This window comes from Ylistrum balloti, unplaced genomic scaffold (genome assembly GCF_031769215.1).
Source record: "Ylistrum balloti isolate Yb309-2 unplaced genomic scaffold, AGI_CSIRO_Ybal_v1 Utg369602, whole genome shotgun sequence".
In the NCBI taxonomy this organism is placed as follows: domain Eukaryota; kingdom Metazoa; phylum Mollusca; class Bivalvia; order Pectinida; family Pectinidae; genus Ylistrum; species Ylistrum balloti.
The window spans coordinates 407,464-430,616 of NW_026781882.1; the positions used below are offsets into that span (position 1 = coordinate 407,464).

Consider the following 23,153-nt stretch of genomic DNA (forward strand, 5'->3'; position numbering starts at 1 on the left):
ATAATATCCATTTTAAAATCTTATATAATTGTATTTCCGTTTGTAGGTGCCGCCTCTATCAGTTCATTCACAGCTGTTCCATCTTCAGTCGTATCCTGACAGAAAAAATATATTGTCAATTAAATACAAAACATCATTGATTACGTCTGGACTTCATACATGCTTTTATATGAGGACATTATCCTCAAAACATGATTTTTATTGGAATTCCAATTCATTCAGAATTTATATTACCTAAAACACTTCTTAACTGGTGAAATAAGCTTTATTGATCAGCAAGTTTATTCTATCAATTATTAAAAAAAGAAATCCAAATTTTTTTTCTTTCGGAAATTTACATTTTCTGCTTTTAGGAAAGCATAAAAAATATAAACAATTGTAGCAAAATGAAATCACGGTGTTCCCAAAATTGGTATACGTACAGTGGCAGAATATTTTACGTCACATCCAAATATTCTTCTGATTGGTGCACAAATGTAGTCATTCAGGTAATCACAAACTGGGACGTAATACAGCGGATCTACCGGCGTCTGAGCTATACAATACCAAAATGAGGTAAGTAAAACAACAGATCTACTAGTGTCTGGGCTATACAATACCAAAGGGAGTACGTTAAACAACAGATCTACTGTTGTCTGAGCTATACAATACCAAAGGGAGTACGTTAAACAACAGATCTACTGTTGTCTGAGCTATACAATACCAAAGGGAGTACGTTAAACAACAGATCTACTAGTGTCTGAGCTATACAATACCGCAGACGGAGTACGTTAAACAACAGATCTTCAGGTGTCTGAGCTGTACAATACCAGACGGTGTACGTTAAACAACAGATCTACTGTTGTCTGAGCTATACAATACCAGACGGAGTACGTTAAACCACAGATCTACTGGTGTCTGAGCTATACAATACCAGACGGAGTACGTTAAACAACAGATCTTCAGGTGTCTGAGCTATACAATACCAGACGGTGTACGTTAAACAACAGATCTACTGTTGTCTGAGCTATACAATACCAGACGGAGTACGTTAAACAACAGATCTACTAGTGTCTGACCTATACAATACCAGACGGAGTACGTTAAAAAACAGATCTTCAGGTGTCTGAGCTATACAATACCAAAATGAGGTAAGTAAAACAACAGATCTACTCGTGTCTGGGCTATACAATACCAAAGGGAGTACGTTAAAAAACAGATCTTCAGGTGTCTGAGCTGTACAATACGAGACGGAGTACGTTAAACAACAGATTTACTCGTGTCTGAGCTATACAATACCAGACGGAGTACGTTAAACAACAGATGTACAGGTGTCTGAGCTATACAAAACCAGACGGAGTACGTTAAACAACAGATCTACTAGTGTCTGAGCTATACAATACGAGACGGAGTAAGTTAATCCACAGATCTACTAGTGTCTGAGCTATACAATACCAGACGGAGTACGTTAAACAACAGATCTACAGTTGTCTGAGCTATACAATACCAGACGGAGTACATTAAACAACAGATCTACTGTTGTCTGAGCTATACAATACCAGACGGAGTACGTTAAACAACAGATCTACTAGTGTCTGAGCTATACAATACCAGACGGAGTACGTTAAACAACAGATCTTCAGGTGTCTGAGATATACAATACCAGACGGAGTACGTTAAACAACAGATCTACTGTTGTCTGAGCTATACAATACCAGACGGAGTACGTTAAACCACAGATCTACTGGTGTCTGAGCTATACAATACCAGACGGAGTACGTTAAACAACAGATCTTCAGGTGTCTGAGCTATACAATACCAGACGGTGTACGTTAAACAACAGATCTACTGTTGTCTGAGCTATACAATACCAGACGGAGTACGTTAAACAACAGATCTACTAGTGTCTGACCTATACAATACCAGACGGAGTACGTTAAAAAACAGATCTTCAGGTGTCTGAGCTATACAATACCAAAATGAGGTAAGTAAAACAACAGATCTACTCGTGTCTGGGCTATACAATACCAAAGGGAGTACGTTAAAAAACAGATCTTCAGGTGTCTGAGCTGTACAATACGAGACGGAGTACGTTAAACAACAGATTTACTCGTGTCTGAGCTATACAATACCAGACGGAGTACGTTAAACAACAGATGTACAGGTGTCTGAGCTATACAAAACCAGACGGAGTACGTTAAACAACAGATCTACTAGTGTCTGAGCTATACAATACGAGACGGAGTAAGTTAATCCACAGATCTACTAGTGTCTGAGCTATACAATACCAGACGGAGTACGTTAAACAACAGATCTACAGTTGTCTGAGCTATACAATACCAGACGGAGTACATTAAACAACAGATCTACTGTTGTCTGAGCTATACAATACCAGACGGAGTACGTTAAACAACAGATCTACTAGTGTCTGAGCTATACAATACCAGACGGAGTACGTTAAACAACAGATCTTCAGGTGTCTGAGATATACAATACCAGACGGAGTACGTTAAACAACAGATCTTCAGGTGTGTGAGCTTTACAATACCAGACGGAGTATGTTAAACAACAGATCTTCAGGTGTCTGAGCTTTACAATACCAGACGGTGTACGTTAAACAACAGATCTACAGGTGTCTGAGCTATACAATACCAGACGGAGTACGTTAAACAACAGATCTACCGGTGTCTGAGCTATACAATACCAGACGGAGTACATTAAACAACAGACCTACTTGTGTCTGAGCTATACAATACCAGACGGAGTACGTTAAACAACAGATCTTCAGGTGTCTGAGCTTTACAATACCAGACGGTGTACGTTAAACAACAGATCTACTCGTGTCTGAGCTATACAATACCAGACGGAGTACGTTAAACAACAGATCTACCGGTGTCTGAGCTATACAATACCAGACGGAGTACATTAAACAACAGACCTACTTGTGTCTGAGCTATACAATACCAGACGGAGTATGTTAAACAACAGATCTACTAGTGTCTGAGCTATACAATACCAGACGGAGTACGTTAAAAAACAGATCTTCAGGTGTCTGAGCTGTACAATACGAGACGGAGTACGTTAAACAACAGATCTACTAGTGTCTGACCTATACAATACCAGACGGAGTACGTTAAAAAACAGATCTTCAGGTGTCTGAGCTGTACAATACGAGACGGAGTACGTTAAACAACAGATCTACAGGTGTCTGAGCTATACAATACCAGACGGAGTACGTTAAACAACAGATCTACCGGTGTCTGAGCTATACAATACCAGACGGAGTACATTAAACAACAGACCTACTTGTGTCTGAGCTATACAATACCAGACGGAGTACGTTAAACAACAGATGTACAGGTGTCTGAGCTATACAATACCAGACGGAGTACGTTAAACAACAGATCTACTAGTGTCTGAGCTATACAATACGAGACGGAGTAAGTTAATCCACAGATATACTGGTGTCTGAGCTATACAATACCAGACGGAGTACGTTAAACAACAGATCTACTGGTGTCTGAGCTATACAATACCAAAGGAAGGACGTTAAACCACAGATCTACTGGTGTCTGAGCTATACAATACCAGACGGAGTACGTTAAACCACAGATCTACTGGTGTCTGAGCTATACAATACCAGACGGAGTAAGTTAAACCACAGATCTACTGGTTTCTGAGCTATACAATACCAGACGGAGTACGTTAAACAACAGATCTACTGTTGTCTGAGCTATACAATACCAGACGGAGTACGTTAAAAACAGATCTTCAGGTGTCTGAGCTGTACAATACGAGACGGAGTACGTTAAACAACAGATTTACTCGTGTCTGAGCTATACAATACCAGACGGAGTACGTTAAACAACAGATGTACAGGTGTCTGAGCTATACAATACCAGACGGAGTACGTTAAACAACAGATCTACTAGTGTCTGAGCTATACAATACCAGACGGAGTACGTTAAACAACAGATCTACTGGTGTCTGAGCTATACAATACCAAAGGAAGGACGTTAAACCACAGATCTACTGGTGTCTGAGCTATACAATACCAGACGGAGTACGTTAAACAACAGATCTACTGGTGTCTGAGCTATACAATACCAGACGGAGTAAGTTAAACCACAGATCTACTGGTGTCTGAGCTATACAATACCAGACGGAGTACGTTAAACAACAGATCTTCAGGTGTCTGAGCTTTACAATACCAGACGGTGTACGTTAAACAACAGATCTACAGGTGTCTGAGCTATACAATACCAGACGGAGTACATTAAACAACAGACCTACTTGTGTCTGAGCTATACAATACCAGACGGAGTATGTTAAACAACAGATCTACTAGTGTCTGAGCTATACAATACCAGACGGTGTACGTTAAACAACAGATCTACTAGTGTCTGACCTATACAATACCAGACGGAGTACGTTAAAAAACAGATCTTCAGGTGTCTGAGCTGTACAATACGAGACGGAGTACGTTAAACAACAGATTTACTCGTGTCTGAGCTATACAATACCAGACGGAGTACGTTAAACAACAGATGTACAGGTGTCTGACCTATACAATACCAGACGGAGTACGTTAAACAACAGATCTACTAGTGTCTGAGCTATACAATACCAGACGGAGTAAGTTAATCCACAGATCTACTGGTGTCTGAGCTATACAATACCAGACGGAGTACGTTAAACCACAGATCTACTGGTGTCTGAGCTATACAATACCAGACGGAGTAAGTTAAACCACAGATCTACTGGTGTCTGAGCTATACAATACCAGACGGAGTAAGTTAAACCACAAATCTACTGGTGTCTGAGCTATACAATACCAAAGATAATATAGTTTCATTAATTAACACCAGCTCCTTTTTTTCTTTTCTGTTTTGTTTTTGTTTTTTGTAAATGAAGACTTCTAATTGGGTAAGGAGTAGATCAATAGTTATTTACTATTACGTTTGTTTATAAATCTATCTTTGTATAGTATTTTGTTATCTGAGCAATGCTGTTTTTAATCAGTGGAATATTCATGCTTTTTATAGAAAGTTTAAGCTGATAAGGAACTTTTTTGATAGAAACAAAAACGTTTTTTTCTTTAACATGCAAGTTATCTTTTTTAATGTTTTTCTTCCATTTTCGATAAAAAAAAAGTATCTCAAGAGTGAGTTCTATAGATATTCCTGCTTTTTTGTTTTTGTTTTGTTTTTTTTTCCTTTCCCTATTGCCAACGAATTAACTCCTTTTGTTATTAAGCCCTTCTTTCTCAGCGTATTGACAATAAAACACCAATCACTGATGTCGATATAGAAAAACTAAATTTACATTTAGATACTGAACGCAATTACAAACAACGGAAATTTAAAGTTCTATACAGAGAGCTGTTGTCACATGACTTGTTTAAGATTCAGATCTAGAAATACCCCGGTATAAGGCATCCTTATCCCTGATCATTAAATCTATTATCTTTTATTCTAAAGTGATCCTTTAAAGTCTCGATATCGGTCGTAATGATAAAACTTTAGCACTTCAAACATTTATTGATGTCACTAACAAACAATAATTTGCTGTAAATATTCAGAGAGAATTTAACCTGTGACAAGTTACTATGTCAGCCACCTAGTTGTCGCTGTGGATGATACGAATTCTCTTGAAATGTCTAGCTCTGCTTTCAAGACGTTTGGTTAGGGGGAGGGGGGGGGGAGTGCCGTATTTATCTCTGATAAGGTAATCTGAGTTTCACCATGGACATAAAGGTCATGTCACTCGTAAACAACCCCTTCATGTTTCTTGTGTTTTTATATTTATTTTATTTTTTGTAGCGGGCTTTACGATTTGTCTATATTGTAACATTATTTATATTCTGTCTTTTCATTGGTGTATATCTGCGAAAGTGCTGCTTCTCTAGTGAAAAAAAAACACTTTTATCAATCTGTTATATATCAATATATTTCCCTGGCAAAAATGTAATAGTTACACTTTTAAAAATGGAATCGTAGATGAATGACATACTTCAGAGTATACTTATAAACCATTGTAAGTTTGATAAAGTTTTTACCTTGTAGACGGCTGGCAAGTGATCCGACGGAGAAAACCAAAACTATACCAAGTGGCAGTAACCATTTGTAGGATATGGAGTAGAGAATATCCAGGCCTTGTCTGTAAGTTCATACAACTATCTAAACAGTAGGTTTATACTCAACTTTCCTTCTAATGACATTTAAATCAAAAGGAAGACAACTCACCACCGTATTAAATTTAAATCTCCTGTAAATCTTAAAATAGATTAATCAAATATCACGGTCTCAGATCAATGTACGCCATCCAGGAACGGTATACTAATGTTTCGTCACTTATTCTACAACTTATTTTTTATCAACATACATCTCCCAAACTTTCATGTTTTGATGTGTTGCCGACAACTATTAAGGAAATATTCAGTGTTTGTCTACTGAATGTAGAAGTTTGACTAGTTTCCGGTTACAGAAAACTAAAGAAAATAGTGAGAAAATCAGGACGGTTTTTTTCAACCAAAGTTTTGTAAATAGAAAAAGTACAAGTCGTAATTCTACTCGTTCAGTCTGACGTGTTGAAAAGTCGACGTGAAAAAAACATTGCTAAACATGGCCTTATTCTAGTTAAATTATTAATTTACAGCAGATGCTAGAGCAAGAGGTACTACTGAAATACCACGGTATGTCCACTATATGATAATGCAGTATCACATATACCTATCAGAACACATTGTAACACATATACCATGTCAAACAACAATTCGGATTCGGCTGAAGACAAGCTTAACGTAAAAACAACACGTGATGATCGATTATACTATTCAAGATTAAAGTCAAAAATAGTTTTCATGCGATTAAATAAATTTATGTTTTAGTTTTGACAGATAGTTTCCTAATAAACAGAATAATACAACTATTTCGTCAATTCATAAACACGAGCGCCATATTGAACCATGTAACGTTTATTTGTGTTTAGTTCTTTTAACCATAGAAAACTAAACACAAAACAGGACAGACAATCATTCCGGAACTAGAAGATATTATCAAATTTATATCTATTTATCAATTGGTGCATTTTTGTATTTCAAAAAAGTTCGATATTGATATAATTTCTACATATTTGATATAAAATACGATGTGTTCAAATAATCATACAAATGGAATAGAAGTGAATGGTGCATACAAGGGTTCATACAAGTAGACATACTATTGTTCAGAACTCAGAACTCTTCAAACATCACGGTCTCATTAGAAATCAAATATATTTATATTGATATCCATAAATATAATATAAAATCATACATATGATAGCCGAAGAAATATAATTTGCTCTTTTATCTTTTTAAGAAAAATATTTGTGTAATACTTACGGTTCAGAAAATATGAGTGTTTGGTTTGTCTGTAATGTCAGATCTGTGACATCCTGCATCGTAATGGTTGATGTCTGGTTGTATGTAGTTGTATAATTTGTGATCAGAGAAGTATCCAGTTGTGGACATCTTTCTGTTGATGCGGACTCTAATTTGACATTAACACGGACACCCGACGAAATCAACTTTCCAAGAGAGATCCAGCCAATGAAAAGGAAGCAGGCCAGTCCACCAACTAAAGCACCCTGTAAACATACGTCATCAATACAGTCTACACAAATCTGTGACGTATATCGGCAATGACAATAAAAATGCGTTATGGCGACAAACTAATTCAGTGAAAATGTCTACAGAAGATAGAACCATTCTTATAAAGTCAAACAAAGGGGTGTGAGGTCAGATTGCCTTAAGATAAAGAGGTTATCTTTCTGTCAGAACATTACAGGAAAAGGTAACTTACTAAAACGATACGTATCAGTAACACAAATCTGATACTTATTATTCTTATATCTACACATGTACTTTTCTATTACACATGATTTTCTTATTCTTCAATGACATGTCGACTAATTCCAAATGTAGGAAATAACACATGCGTCAAACTCACCAATGAATTTGCTCTTGGCACGAACATACCAAGTAGGAACAGTCCTATAAGGGTACCAGATAAACAAGCTCCAGTTATATCGAGTATCTGTAAAAAATTACCAAACAAGCTACAGTTATATCGAGGATCTGTAAAAGTTTACCAAACAAGCTCCAGTGATATCGAGGATTTGTAAAAGTTTACCAAACAAGCTCCAGTTATATCGAGTATCTGTAAACGTTTACCAAACAAGCTCCAGTTATATCGAGTATCTGTAAAAGTTTACCAAACAAGCTCCAGTTATATCGAGGATCTGTAAAAGTTTACCAAACAAGCTCCATATACATCGAGATGTTCGAGTTATTTCGAGATATTTGCTAAAGTGTATTTATCAAAGAAGCACGAGTTATATCGATTATTTGTAAAAATGAACCAGACAGACGATATATCTCAGTTATATCGAGTTCTTGTAAAAGGATATATCGTTTAATTGTTTAGTGTAACGGCAACACAAGCTCCAGTTATATCGAGTTCTTGTAAAAGGTAATTTGAGAAACAATATCCAGTTATATCGAGTATTTGTAACAGTGAAGCTGAGAAATAAGTTCCAGTTATATCGAGTATTTGTAACAGTGAAGCTGAGAAATAAGTTCCAGTTATATCGAGTATTTGTAACAGTGAAGCTGAGAAATAAGTTCCAGTTATATCGAGTATATATATAACATTGTTCTGGTATTAATTTGTTTGAAACAGTTACATGTCACACAGCTAAAGTTACATGTTAACATAGATCTGTTTTCGTGACCCAGATATTCCCATCAGAATCAAAATAAACATAAAAATGGGGTAAAAATAATAAGAATATGAACATACTATATAGTAGTTATATAGAAGAGTACCTTCAGTGTAACTGATATGAATGATCCCCGAAAGAGGAATGAATGATGTTAAAATATGACACACGTGTTTGTGTTGACACATAATTACTCGTGAATTGTGAATGGAGTAGCATATTTCTCTCAGTCTGATACTAAATGTATGGACAGTTTCTAATACAAGTATTTTTTTTAATGATTTCGTAAAAAAAATTGTGATGGAGACAATCAAAGATTATTGGCTTTGAAATGTTTTTTGATGGACATTTATACTGACTATGTTGTAAATTTCATAATTTCAAAATGCAGTTATGCATGAACTGGTAACTAATTTTTAACAAAGGACAATAACTCTGTTATTTAGGGTTGATAGTCCTGACATTGGTACAAATTGTATTAATATGACGGATGCATACACCAAGTTTCATTATTCTACGCTAAATGCAAGTATATTCATGTTTCAGTCACGAAAAGAATGGACGGAAAGACGGACGTCCAAACGGATTGACGATATGACAACTAAATGCTCCCCCCCAAAAACTTTTTGGGGAGCTCAAAAATACTGTTGAACGATGTTCATAAGGTAATAATATTATATGTGTGTTTGAATGTGAATTGATGACAGAAAAGTAGAGTTCTTACCCTTGACACAGGACCTTCAATTCCAGATATACCAAAGGCTAAACATACAGCCAGGCCTCCAAATAGTAAGACTGAAACGGATCAAAATGTACGCGAAATCAAATGGAAGGTTCTAAATCAACGACAGAGAAAGATAAAATTGGCGAAAATATTATTCGATGACCATGCTCAATTTTTTTCTGCAGAAGTTACAAGTCGATAAAGATCACGATTTAATCGTTTGTCCATGTATTACATCAATTATGTATTTGTGTGTTATTTACCGAATAAGGCTATTAAAAATTGTCACTGTAATTGAAATATCGCAGGTCTCACATCATGTTTCTGCAATATCCCAATTCAATGCTGACGAAACTTTAAACCAAGCATATGTTTTTGAAAAACGTCATAATACATGTTTTCCTGAAAGCAGGCAGCCAGAATTATCAAAATTGGAATTGAAAAAAACGGGTTTCATGTTTCAAAAATAAATCATGAAAATTTCTCTTTAATACAGAAATTAGAGCGTGACAATAGCGTAAAATATATGTCCTTCAAATCATAACTGAATGTTCGTTTATCAATAAAACCTCATTGAACGTATATATTGACTTAAATTATGTCGTAGTATTTTTATCAACATATCGGTAAATAGAAGACAGATCACCCGACGACTGTGTAATCAAAACTGCTTTTTTCTCCGACATCGGTTTCGTATGGCGTTTGACAATATCCTCCCAGAAAATCGCGGATAGGCAGTTTAACAGTGACGACATTGTACTGGAAGAAATTAGATATCACGTTAAGAATGAAACAGGCAAATTTCCACTTACGAAAAATTTTGTTATACGTTTAAAAGTGTAAAATGCCTAATATCATTGTTACAGGAAACACACACAGGTAGCATGAAGGTGATTTATTTATTCTCAAACGTTTTCATTGCAGAAAGTTTTCATTAGAACACCCGTTAAATTGAAGAAATTAGGACCTTTTTATTCATGCAATATACTTTTGTCGATATTAAGGCACATCATCAAAACCATACTGGAAGCCTATACTGGTTTGGAGACCTGCAGTAAAATTATTTTATCTGAACAGAACCTATCGTTATGTTAGTTAAATATCCAACTATTAAAACTGAAGAATTATCAGAAAACTTCACAATCATTTTAAGTTAACATATATACATCGTGAGTGTGTACCGTGAATGTGTACCGTGAGTATATACCGTGAATGTGTACCGCGAGTGTGTACCGCGAGTATATACCGTGAGTATATACCGTGAGTGTGTACCGCGAGTGGGTACCGTGAGTGTGTACCGTGAGTGGGTACCGTAAATGTGCACAGTGAGTATGTGCCGTGAGTATGTACCGTGAGTGTGTACCGTGAGTATTTACCGTGAGTATGTACCGTATGTACCGTGAGTATGTACCGTGAGTGTGTACAGTGAGTGTGTACCGTGAGTATTTACCGTGAGTATGTACCGTGAGTATTTACCGTGAGTATGTACCGTGAGTATTTACCGTGAGTATGTACCGTGAGTGTGTACCGTATGTACCGTGAGTGTGTACCGTGTGTGTGTATCGTGAGTATGTACCGTGAGTGTGTAATCGTGAGTATTTACCGTGAGTATGTACCGTATGTACCGTGAGTATGTACCGTGAGTGTGTACAGTGAGTGTGTACCGTGAGTATTTACCGTGAGTATGTACCGTGAGTATTTACCGTGAGTATGTACCGTGAGTGTGTACCGTATGTACCGTGAGTGTGTACCGTGTGTGAGTAACGTGAGTATGTAACGTGAGTGAGTAATCGTGAGTATGTACCGTGAGTGTGTAATCGTGAGTATTTACCGTGAGTATGTACCGTATGTACCGTGAGTATGTACCGTGAGTGTGTACAGTGAGTGTGTACCGTGAGTATTTACCGTGAGTATGTACCGTGAGTATTTACCGTGAGTATGTACCGTGAGTATTTACCGTGAGTATGTACCGTGAGTGTGTACCGTATGTACCGTGAGTGTGTACCGTGTGTGTGTATCGTGAGTATGTACCGTGAGTGTGTAATCGTGAGTATGTACCGTGAGTGAGTACATTGAGTATGTGCCGTGAGTATGTACCGTGAGTGTGTACCGTGAGTGTGTTCCGTGGGTGTGTACCGTGGGTGTGTACAGTAAGTGCGTACCGTGAGTGTGTACCGTGAGTATGTACCGTGAGTGTGTACCGTGAGTATGTACCGTGAGTATGTACCGTCAGTGGGTACCGTGAGCATGTACCGTGAATGGGTACCGTGAGTGTGTACCGTGAGTATGTACCGTTAGTACGTGCCGTGAGTGTGTACCGTGAGTGTGTACCGTGAGTATGTACTGTGGGTGTGTACAGTGAGTGTGTACCGTGAGTGTGTACCATGAGTGTGTACCGTGAGTATGTACCGTGAGTGGGTATCGTATGAACCGTTAGTATGTACCGTTAGTACGTGCCGTGAGTATAAATTATGTGATCTTGTATATAGTAAACGTTGGGAATATATGATGAAACATAGAATAAATCTTATTTCTACACAGCAATGTATTAAGTACAGAATGCTTTATGATACCCTATACTGATACTAATATAATATACTTGGAGTGTGAACGATATTCATTTACCCAGTGACTTCAGTTCTATATAATATTAACTCAACTGTGAATAATTATGGAACAAATGTACTCATCTATACAAAATCATCGAAACGGGACAGAACAAAACACCCTGATAATGAATCATTGCATGATATTAAAAATATGTGTTTAATTATTCGACGAATACGAAATTCGATTTTGATAGCTAAAGCCAAGAGGAATTTGGTTGTAATCTGTCTCACAATAACTTTATAGTGATTGTTGGTAAGATCACCAAACAGAGTACTGGTGTACAGTAACAGTGCAAATCACATTGGAGACAAACTTATTTATCTAATTTTATTTTTACATACGAGGATGAATCTATGCACCCCAGTATCGCGATTCCAATCATTGAAGATAATGGAGAGCTTCGATGACCGGTACCATGATGTTAATGCGTGATATTATATCTATTTGAGTTATGTAAAGTTAGAAGTATTCAAACCTTGTTAGTATGCCTGGTGGTTTCGCTGTAGAAAAACGACAAGAAAATACCAACATGTAAACATAATCCTAATTCAGTTTCAATAAAACTTAAGCAAAAAATCAACAAAGAAAAATTAACACTGATATTCCTGAAAAAGTACAAGAAAAATAGAAAAATAAGTATGTGTCCGGGAAGAGTAAGCGTCTTCTGCCTCCTCGACAGCAATCGTCATGTAAATATTTGTCAATCCAATTCTCGAAAGAGAACAAGGTATACAACAACGGAATCTAAAGGCAAACTAACGAGCATCAAACACGTCCTGCACAAAGAAATATAATTGTTAGAATGAGATCACTATGACGACCATAAAATTACCCAAAGTTTTCACCAACCTGTGTCTTTTGGATACCTGTGTTACGAGTTTGTCCGTCAGTTGGCAACGTCTTGCACGAAAAAAGGTGATCTAGTTGAAATTAATACCATTTTTTTTTCAAAAAGATCCCACAGGAGCCTCCTACCCGGCGACTACAGGTATACATGTAAACACAATAAATAGATGTGAAAGCGTGGACGTGACAGCACGACTGTCCTGTTTACATTAAACACGCGAGATGATATCAAAAGTCAACTTGAAACATTAGTATAGAACCAACGTAAGGAAATCAAACTGCTGAAATTAGAAATAAGACAATCAAAACAGGAACTTTCAGGAAAGAGCGCTCAGTTAAATAATACATCTTCTGAACCCGAACGTGGAAACTGAAAAAATGCAAGAGAAAGACGATGATATTCGGGAACAAGAGGAACGGAATTAAAACTGTGTAAGAGATGAAAAGATAAAAAAAAATACCGCCATATCAACATAACCATAATCCAAACTCGAATTCAATGAAACCAGGGGAAATATTTGAACAAAAGAGAAATCTACACGGAGACTCGTGAAAAAGTACAAGGAGAATAAGACCATGTGTTCAGAAAGAGTAAGCATCTTTTGCTTCGTCGACGACACTTACCATGTAAATCGTGGTCAATCTAAGTGAGTAATGTCAAGTTCTCAAACGAGGTATACAACAACGGAACCAGCAGGCAAACTAATGAGCGCAAACACGCCCACGTTCATATCACACAAAGAAATCTATGACGACCGTAAAACGACATAGTGGAGAATTGAAGAAAAACTATCATTGTTATCAGAGGACATTTCCTAGGTTTGTACAAATCCAGAAAATCGGCATGGTGACAGAATTGACATCCTAAATATATAACATTACCTCAGAGATGCACTAAAAACAGCCGCAAGAAACAGCCCTGGTAGACAAGGCGTGTCGTGGAATATGTCTCGTACCATTTTAGCTATCAGCTGAAATAAAAAGAAGGTTGAGAACATTTTACGATACTTAAACTCTCTAAATAGATATCATACAAGATATGCAACCTTTCATATAACTGTGTACTTTATGCTGTGTGTACATTGCCTATCAAATAGACTCGGTTATAATCGTTTTTTACAATAATCAAAAACAGTACAGAACGTCGGTTTAACGAGTTCCTCGGAGGCGACTGACGGAAATTCAAAGTGATCGCAAGAAAATGAAAAAAATAGACGCGCAGGTGTACCTTTCCCTTATTTCAATAAAATTCGTAATTTCCTGGTATCTATCAAACCATATTGTGTTACCTGGTTCTCATTAAGAACTTGCTTGGCTTCAAGAGGGTCGCAGCTCTTTGAATGGTAGAAGGCGAACATGACACCGCCCTCAATTACCGCCAGACCAGAGATCAACAAAGACAATACCGAAGCTAGAATAAACATTCTAAAACGGAGAAGTCAATAAATAGAATTAGATTAAATATAACGGAAATGTTTTGTTATGTAAAAACTCAGTGTCTTTACATTACATAAAATGATGTTTAGTGACTGCAGAATAAGATATTTATACGTCTCCATAATCTGACGTAATAGCATTTGGATTTTTAATGACTACAAGAAGAAAACACACTGACGATATTTTATCCTTGATGGCATATCCGCAGAATTTTCAGATTTTTTTTTCTTGCCTTTGTCTAAATGACTGCTCTTTCATTGTTGCAGAGTATTTCTGTTGAAATAAAAGCTTACAGGTACCTAGGTTTTCCATCTATTTACAGCCCCTATCATCACCAGTATGGGACGGTATTGTTCTCAGTGGTACAGTTCGCTGTTGGTCTAGAATGAGTTCTGTTTCAGGGTATGCTTATGCTGTACTCATGCTTTATACAACAATATGTTTAGGATAATATTAATGATTATAATCCACCACCGAACATTTTGTATTCTTGGAGACAAAAATATTTAACTTATCAATAAACTTTAAACCCGATTACAATTTTCCTACAATATACATAAAGATGTACAGAAAATTAACAAAAACCTTTTAGTCGTTGATAATGTCGGTGTTGCTTTTATTCTTTGGAAAGTCGCCTGACTAAACTGTAGTTCAAGTCCACTTGTAATACCACCGATCATCAAACTCCAAAATGACTGACGCAGGGTTGGATCAGGATCAAAGCTTTGAGACAGGACAAGAAGTAAAGGTAATTGAAAAAAAAAAAAAAAATACAACCGGTAACAGTACACTGACAATAACCTAACCACCCATCATTGTATTTGTATTGTATTTTGGAAGAAAACGAGTAGAGATAAAGTACTTCGGTTTTAATATGTCGACGAAATCAATTCGTTTTGGGCGAAGTAGAAGATTATATCTTACTTTACAATAAACAGAACTGTAAGATATTTTGCAAAATGAATCTATGTATCATGAGCGAAATTATTTCAGTACGTCGTTTCCAGGTTTTATTCAAAACATAGTAAATAAACTATGTTCTGCTTTTTTATGATCATAACCTATTCGCTGATAAAAAAACAGTGATAAATTTGTCAACAAAGCTACTAATATAACGTAAATAACACATAACGGTCGACATTTTTGATTCAGACTGTTTGTTGTTATAGCAAGTTGAGCAATCACTTCAAAATCATGTTTGTAGAAGTTTTATGTGGTCAATAAAAAACCCACAAACGCCATACGTCTCCAACAGCTGGATTGATGGAACTTTTATCACATAATGGACTTAAAGCTTGCAACCTGTTGATTCATTGGAAATATCTTGACTGACAAATTATCCTTTTAATCTTCAGTATTGAAATAAAAATATACTAAATGTCTTCAACAATCCAAATTAACTTAGCAAAATAAACCTCAATTGTTGGAGATGTAAGATATGGAAAGCTTCTCAATCGAGATGAGGGGATATCTGATTTCCCGTTTATCCTATTTCAAGTTTAAGGTAATTGGTTTTCATTTTTTAAAAGAGAGAAAATATGTCGTCTCACATACGAAAAGCGCCAAGGATTTCTTGCATCGATATTTTCTAATAAATATATACCTCTTTGGTTAATTATATTTCGCACATGTAATTAGATACAAACTAAATCCTCGAAAATTGTGTATAAAAAAACATCAAGAAAATTCCTAAATAGGAAGTAAACGGCTTTCTCCAACATTCAGAAACTATCTGACTAAAATCTGACTAAATTAAAGACTCTGTCAGCATTTAATGAACAACTTAGAAAGTTGGTTGTATTTATTCCTTAGTGTGGAGAGTCGGATGAGCGGACTAATGTTGTGTCACCAATCTGTGTTATTGTTTCTATGTATCAAATTTATATAATAATATCAATTCAATCTCATTATTGATGAAACGAAGGCGTTTGTTAGATAATAAATATATATAAATACCACTTTCTACAGCAGCAGTTTCGTTTTTCTAGAAGTTGATGTCAGTTGCTTTACGCCCTTCTAACAGTCGAGGCTATGTGTCAGGTTTAGTGGAAGAGGAAAGCTGGAGTTCCCGGGGGAAAAACGACCGACCTGTGACTAATACTTGGTTACTACTGCACGTAGGCCTGGAACCCGCAATCTAGAGATGGGACGGGGCTAGAAACTAATGATAACGACACCAGACTCCTTAACTTCTCAGTAACCGGTGTCCAAGGGTGGAGAAACTTAAGGAAGATTGTACAACAGACACTAATTTAGATAACTTTGAGCAAAAAGATAAATCAAAGTGCATCATGCCGCTGTTTCGTCCTTCCAGGGCTCCTCAGTGATGCTATGGGCCTTAACTGTGATGCCAAGGACGCGTCTTAGAAAAATTCAAAGTGACCAAAAGATTGAGCAGAAATGTTGAAAAGTGGTCCGACTTACTTCAGTAGGTTGACTCTTCCCTTTTCTGTTATTATGGTCCATGTTTTGGTCAGTCCACCTGCCTCTATTGTACCCTTGTGAAATAAATATATTTAAATTACTTCATTTTGATATGTGTATTGACCGACCATAGGAGTAATTCATATTTATTACAAAAATACGGTAACGTAGAGAATAGTGAATGTTTTCTCATTTAGTATTTTTTATCTAATGCGGTGTATGTAGAATCCCAAGGCAAGCTTGGTCACCCCAACGTTTGTATTTATCGATATTAGGCATGGTGATCAGGTTTACATAGAATTACAATGACTTGTCATCACTCATGCAGATAATAAATGCGCAATTCTTGCTTACGTCACTAGGTGCATTAGTGTGCATTGAGGTAACTATGGCCTTAATTTGTTTGTTGTGCTTTAACACTGTAATTAGCCCAATGTAAATACACGTCGACGTATGCATCAAAATGAAAAAAAAAGAGATTTCACACTCGTGAAAAATATCAATATATTCTCTCAAACCAGCAACCGCACGAGCAAATTATATAAGTTAATTAAACTGACATTCTCTTACATATTTATCGACAAAAAAGTAACAAATCACGAACACAATATGTGTGCTCTTCATAATATTACAGAGCAAACAAAGAAAGCTAGATACTAAGAAACTCGGTATTTCTTGATATCAACAAACACGTGACTTTTTCGTAATCCTATTACTATAAGACCTTCAGCACGACTCTATAACTATAGAAAGAATATCCTTAAATATGAAATGAATGGATTAAATAGAGGGCAATTGAAGTGTTGTTTACCTTGATAAGGATGGCAAATATACCGCCAAACATGAAGAAGGCTTGGAAAACGTCTGTCCAGACGACTGCTTGGAAACCTCCCTACAATGAAAAGTCGTCCTTAACAAACAAGACATAAGGTTTTGAGACAAACTCCCTGTGAAATATCTATAGATCGTTCAATGTGAATGACAAAAGTAAACATATTGATATTTATTAAATGTACTATAAAAATCAAAACAGAATTGGTTGTAAGAATGACTCTCTTAACCTATTTTGACCTTTTTACTTGTGCAGTCATTGATAGAAGATAGCCACTGCTGGTATTTCGATGTAACCTGCAAACCACGTGCAACTTATTTGAACTGTGACACTTTGAAAAATAGACACATGTTCATTGTGATCTGTTGATTCTGACCTTTCCGTAGGGTTAAAACATTCACCCTTCGAATCAATGACGAGTCCAAGAAGGGTACAACAATAATACTATTATTTCATTATTTCAAATATATTCTGGAATTAATTTAAAGTTTGTATTGTTGGGTGTCTGTAACACAATCTTTAAGGAAGGGTTATAAGCCACACTTACAATTATTGTATAGATTACTACAACGCCCATCAATGTTACGATAGAGATCCATACTGGGATTCCAGCCACTGGAAAGTTGAATGATTACATGACACAAATAATGCGAAAAAAGGAAGCCGTATCATGCAGTTTAATTTGATAATTGGATATACTTTTAATTTGTATTGGAAATTGTTATTGATGTGTTTGTCTTTATACAGTACTCTTTATTATTTATCAGCAGTGTACATAAGTTTGACCTTTACATTTCATTTTGATTCCGCGAAGGTAATATACTGTGGATTCATTTTATTTCGTGGGGGTCCAATTTTCGTTGTTTTCGTGGATGAGCAAATCCACGAATTTAAAAACACAACGAAATATGAACTACTTACTAAAGTAATTTTGAAATTTGACCAAGTAATCTTTGCCGACACCGGAAACGTCCACCGGTAATGACAGAAGCCCCGTAATTAGTCGGGAGTCGGGTAGTCTGAGGCTCGACATGGATACGCTAAATTGGTGTCAACGATATATAATTATATATTATTAAACATAACAAAGGGTAAGTACCCATTGTGATGCTAAGTATGATGGGATCGCAGTCGTTAGCGACACTGTGGACACTAGGCTTGATCGGACCATCCTGTCGATTGAATATTGGATCCGTATTTCTATCCGACTACAGGTTCACAATAATTATTAATAATGCAGATCTTGTTTACACACCTGTTTACACACATGGTCCCATCGATACGCGTGGTGTTTTCATATGACTGCGGTACACCGACTGATCAGCACACAATGTTTATCCACTGAAAACAATTGTTTCTGATAATTACCGATTGATTACACGCCAGGATATATACTGATTTGTGGTTTGATATTAATGCGAGACTGTTGTAAACAGCGTTATAAAAACACAGGACGCCATCTTGAAAAAAAAACGTTCTTTTATTCTTGTCATTAGTGTTAATTCCTGTGAACATAGCCTTAATACAAACAGAAAAAAATTCGACTGGAAGCAAAAAGAGAAAATTCTAACGTTTTTATTTTTTTCCCACAGAACCAAAAATCCACGAATTTATGAGTCCACGAAACTGTCTAATTTGTAGAAACAACGAAAATTGAACCCAACGAAAATAAATGAATCCACAGTAGTTCAGTCTACTGAAGACAACAGAGACAACAGAGAATTCAAATCCGGAATTTTCGGATCAACAAAATTACTGTATATGATGCATTATGTTAATCTAATAATATTTTAGACACTGGAACACAAGTGAAGAAGGAAGTCAAATTTTAAACTCTGCCTAATCCAATCTACAGCACCAATCACCGAGCTAAGACATTCCAAACTGCCTAATCATTACACCACCACGACATCCCCCCAAAAAGGATGTTGTGAAGTTGAACAACAACTTGAAATTCTGAAAATTGATGATCGTGGCAAGTTGTTTTATTACGTGATATGATAACATAGATCGCAATATATATATACATATATAATTAAAAGACTGGAAAACACAATGAGCTGTAAAACATATCCGCTTTCATTTCTTCATCAGATGTTTTACATAATGTACATAGATACTTATGTTTTACAGCTCATCGTGTTTTCCAATCTTTTAATTTTTTTTATATTTTTGCTTATAGAATTCATCACTTTATTACTATATATATATATATATATATATATATATATATATATACATAGGCAGGAATTTTACAAATAGCACACACAAAAGTCGGGTACATGTAAAATAGGTTATTCAAATCTGAAGCCTTTACATCAACAACATTGCTATATACCTTGTGTTAATTTATTGATATTAAGGACATCGTAACATATCTGATGAAATTATTTTCGAGACAATATGATTAAAAACACAAAATATTACGCAACCAGGTTTTGTTTATACCAGCGCATGAAACATATGCATGTATATCTCGTATACCTAACACGTGAAAACCAATGGATAGTGACACTTTTAACTGGTATTTAATGCTTAAATAAATATTACTTATTGTAAAATCATTGAAATAATACTAGTTTCTTTGATTTGTTTTCGATACAGTAACTGACGTGGTAAATGACTTACCTATTTCCAATGTTACAGCTGGTACAAACACAACATTGCCAAGATAGTTTGTCTTGTTCCATTTAAACAGAAAAAGGATAGGTTAGTGATAAATTAATAAGGCAATACAGAATGAGATAAGCAACTCTTAAGATTACCACAGATCAACACAAAGTATCGGTAGATCAGAGGCAACTTTAAAAATCAAACTTTTGTGAGTTAATAGGAAATTATCTTCGATATAAAGCCTAGTTCTCAGTATAATATTATTTTGAGAACGAGCTACAACTTTAACATCATTCAATTGATTTCCACGAATCTTTGTTATATATTAGTCCAGTGTCCTAGACGTGCCTTTTGCTAATGATTTGATACGTTTCATATCCCATCTTTTCGTGTTTCCTGTTCCACTGTAAAACTTTTCAATTGACTTCTACGAATCTTTATGTGCATAAATTACACACCCACGTATGAAGATATAAGATACAGAAAATGTATATCCAACTTACCACAGCCAGTAAACGGATCACCGTAGAAAACAGCCTCAGTCCATGGGATTTATATCGAAGCTCAAAATACTGCAGCGACAAAAAAAGACTAGCTGTATTCCGAATCTGAGAGAACTAAGAAAGGACTAGCTGTATTCCGAATCTGAGAGAACTAAGAAAGGACTAGCTGTATTCTGAATCTGAGAGAACTAAGAAAGGACTAGCTGTATTCCGAATCTGAGAGAACTAAGAAAGGACTAGCTGTATTCTGAATCTGAGAGAACTAAGAAAGGACTAGCTGTATTCTTAATCTGAGAGAACTAAGAAAGGACTAGCTGTATTCTGAATCTGAGAGAACTAAGAAAGGACTAGCTGTATTCTGAATCTGAGAGAACTAAGAAAGGACTAGCTGTATTCTGAATCTGAGAGAACTAAGAAAGGACTAGCTGTATTCTGAATCTGAGAGAACTAAGAAAGGACTAGCTGTATTCTGAATCTGAGAGAACTAAGAAAGGACTAGCTGTATTCTGAATCTGAGAGAACTAAGAAAGGACTAGCTGTATTCCGAATCTGAGAGAACTAAGAAAGGACTAGCTGTATTCTGAATCTGAGAGAACTCAAAAAGGACTAGCTGTATTCTGAATCTGAGAGAACTAAGAAAGGACTAGCTGTATTCTGAATCTGAGAGAACTCAAAAAGGACTAGCTGTATTCCGAATCTGAGAGAACTCAAAAAAGACTAGCTGTATTCTTAATCTGAGAGAAATCAATAAAAATACACATTGATTATTCTCAGTATCAGAGAAGTACAAATAGATAAGAGAGAGAGAGAGAGAGAGAGAGAGAGAGAGAGAGAGAGAGAGAGAGAGAGAGAGAGAGAGAGAGAGAGAATTTGGTAATATGTGTGATAAATGTAATAATTTTCAATTCTTAAATGGGACATAAATACCGCAATTGTGTCATTATTCCAATCTTCTTTAGTGCATGTGCTTGATATTCTTTTGAAACTAGCAGATATATAAAAATTACTAAATCTATTGAATTAAGGGGGATAATACACACCCTCCCAAACAACTACCCAACCCCTACTACCACCCATCTAGATTTCGACAGAGTATTTGGTCCATTTTTATTTTCCCCAGCTGCCTCCAAAGTTTTGATATTTAGGCCCTTCGCATCAATAGTAAATCTGACGAGAAGGAAACAGCTGTATGATATACAGCGTAATTCATTATTTGAATTTCAATTCTATTTTTATTGAAAGGTAAAATTTACTTATATGTCTTTTGTAAAACCTTAAAAAATACTGATTGAATAGATCCCAATTTCCGACGTAAGATGAAATTGATCAGTTATTTGATTATGAAAATAAGATATGTAATATTCATCCTTATACCTGGTTCAAACTAGTAATGTTAAGCTTCCTTTGTGTTGGTATGATGAGATGCATCGTCAGCATGTTGGATACAAACATAGAAATGATAGACATATACCACTGCATGCCGTACATGTAGACCTCAGCAGGAATAGACAGCATCATGATCCCTGACTCAAATGATACCATCAATGACATTGCAACAGGAAATATGGACATATTACCATCTCCTAATAAAAAATAGTTCGTTGTCTTCTTTTCTGAGTCCCTTACAGAATAATATAAACCAATTCCCAGGGAAAAGATGAGTGTTACGATGAATATGACATAATCTTCCCATTCCAAAAATGCCATTCTCCGTTATGGGATGTTAAAGCAGCAAGATTGATTCTGAAAAGAATATTAGAAAGGAAGTTACAGTTATAAAGATATAATTATTAAAGCTTAAACTTAGTAATCTACAACACGGTATCAAGTTGATGAGTATAAAACTTCAGGATTCACAACATTCAAACGATAATATTAAACCGTGATCAGAGCAGAGTGACACTTTGGGAGTCGGTCAGTTTCATCATGGACATCAATTCACATCCACATCGATGACGACAAAGAAAATACCAACACGAATTCGATGAGATTGGAGCAAAACAAGAACAAAAGAAATACTTACACAGAGACCCGTGAACAAATTAAAAGGCGTCCACATATTACTAACAAACACTTACGTTTTCGTTCTTTCAGGTAGGCTTTCATGTAGCACGGGTTATTTTTGTTAACAAACTGAATATATCTTGTCACGTCATCCGGTTGACTGATCCCTATACAAGAGTATTTCTCGACTGTTAAACACCGTGCAAACCTGAATTTATATCGAACTTTATTTCTATGCGGTATTTCGCTGTGTACATGACTGTTTCTGATGCTGACAGGCAATTCACACGAGTTGATGTAAACCTTTGGAAAGGCATAGACAAGAATGAGCAACATCTGGTCCTTTGATGATTTACGGCGATATCGTAATGTCCATACATATAGATATATATCTTGATAACTCGTAAACCATTGAGTG

General features: G+C 36.0%; 1 protein-coding gene across 1 annotated transcript; it reads right to left on the reverse strand.

Annotated features, from left to right (window-relative positions):
* Positions 1-20: 20 nt before the first annotated feature.
* On the reverse strand, positions 21-22,438 carry LOC132545977 (sodium-dependent multivitamin transporter-like). Its single transcript, XM_060209664.1, has 16 exons — positions 22,106-22,438; positions 20,732-20,800; positions 20,244-20,295; positions 18,163-18,230; positions 17,595-17,675; positions 16,784-16,857; positions 14,945-15,082; positions 14,212-14,347; positions 13,805-13,893; positions 10,113-10,225; positions 9,467-9,537; positions 7,971-8,057; positions 7,364-7,608; positions 6,038-6,138; positions 423-535; positions 21-95 (listed from the first exon to the last, which is right to left on the reverse strand). Exons 1-16 carry the CDS (start codon positions 22,436-22,438, stop codon positions 21-23), a joined length of 1,845 nt encoding a protein of 614 aa, XP_060065647.1.
* Between the last annotated feature and the right edge of the window lie 715 nt (positions 22,439-23,153).

Bases quoted from the DNA above. Each gene is read 5' to 3' on its own strand.
- LOC132545977 (XM_060209664.1), bottom strand. From the start codon at position 22,438: ATGGCATTTTTGGAATGGGAAGATTATGTCATATTCATCGTAACACTC. The intron at 10,226-13,804 runs GTAATGTTATAT...AATTTCTTCCAG, and splicing joins GTTTTTAGTGCATCTCTGAG to TACAATGTCGTCACTGTTAA. The intron at 7,609-7,970 runs GTGAGTTTGACG...GTATGTTTACAG, and splicing joins TGCCAAGAGCAAATTCATTG to GGTGCTTTAGTTGGTGGACT.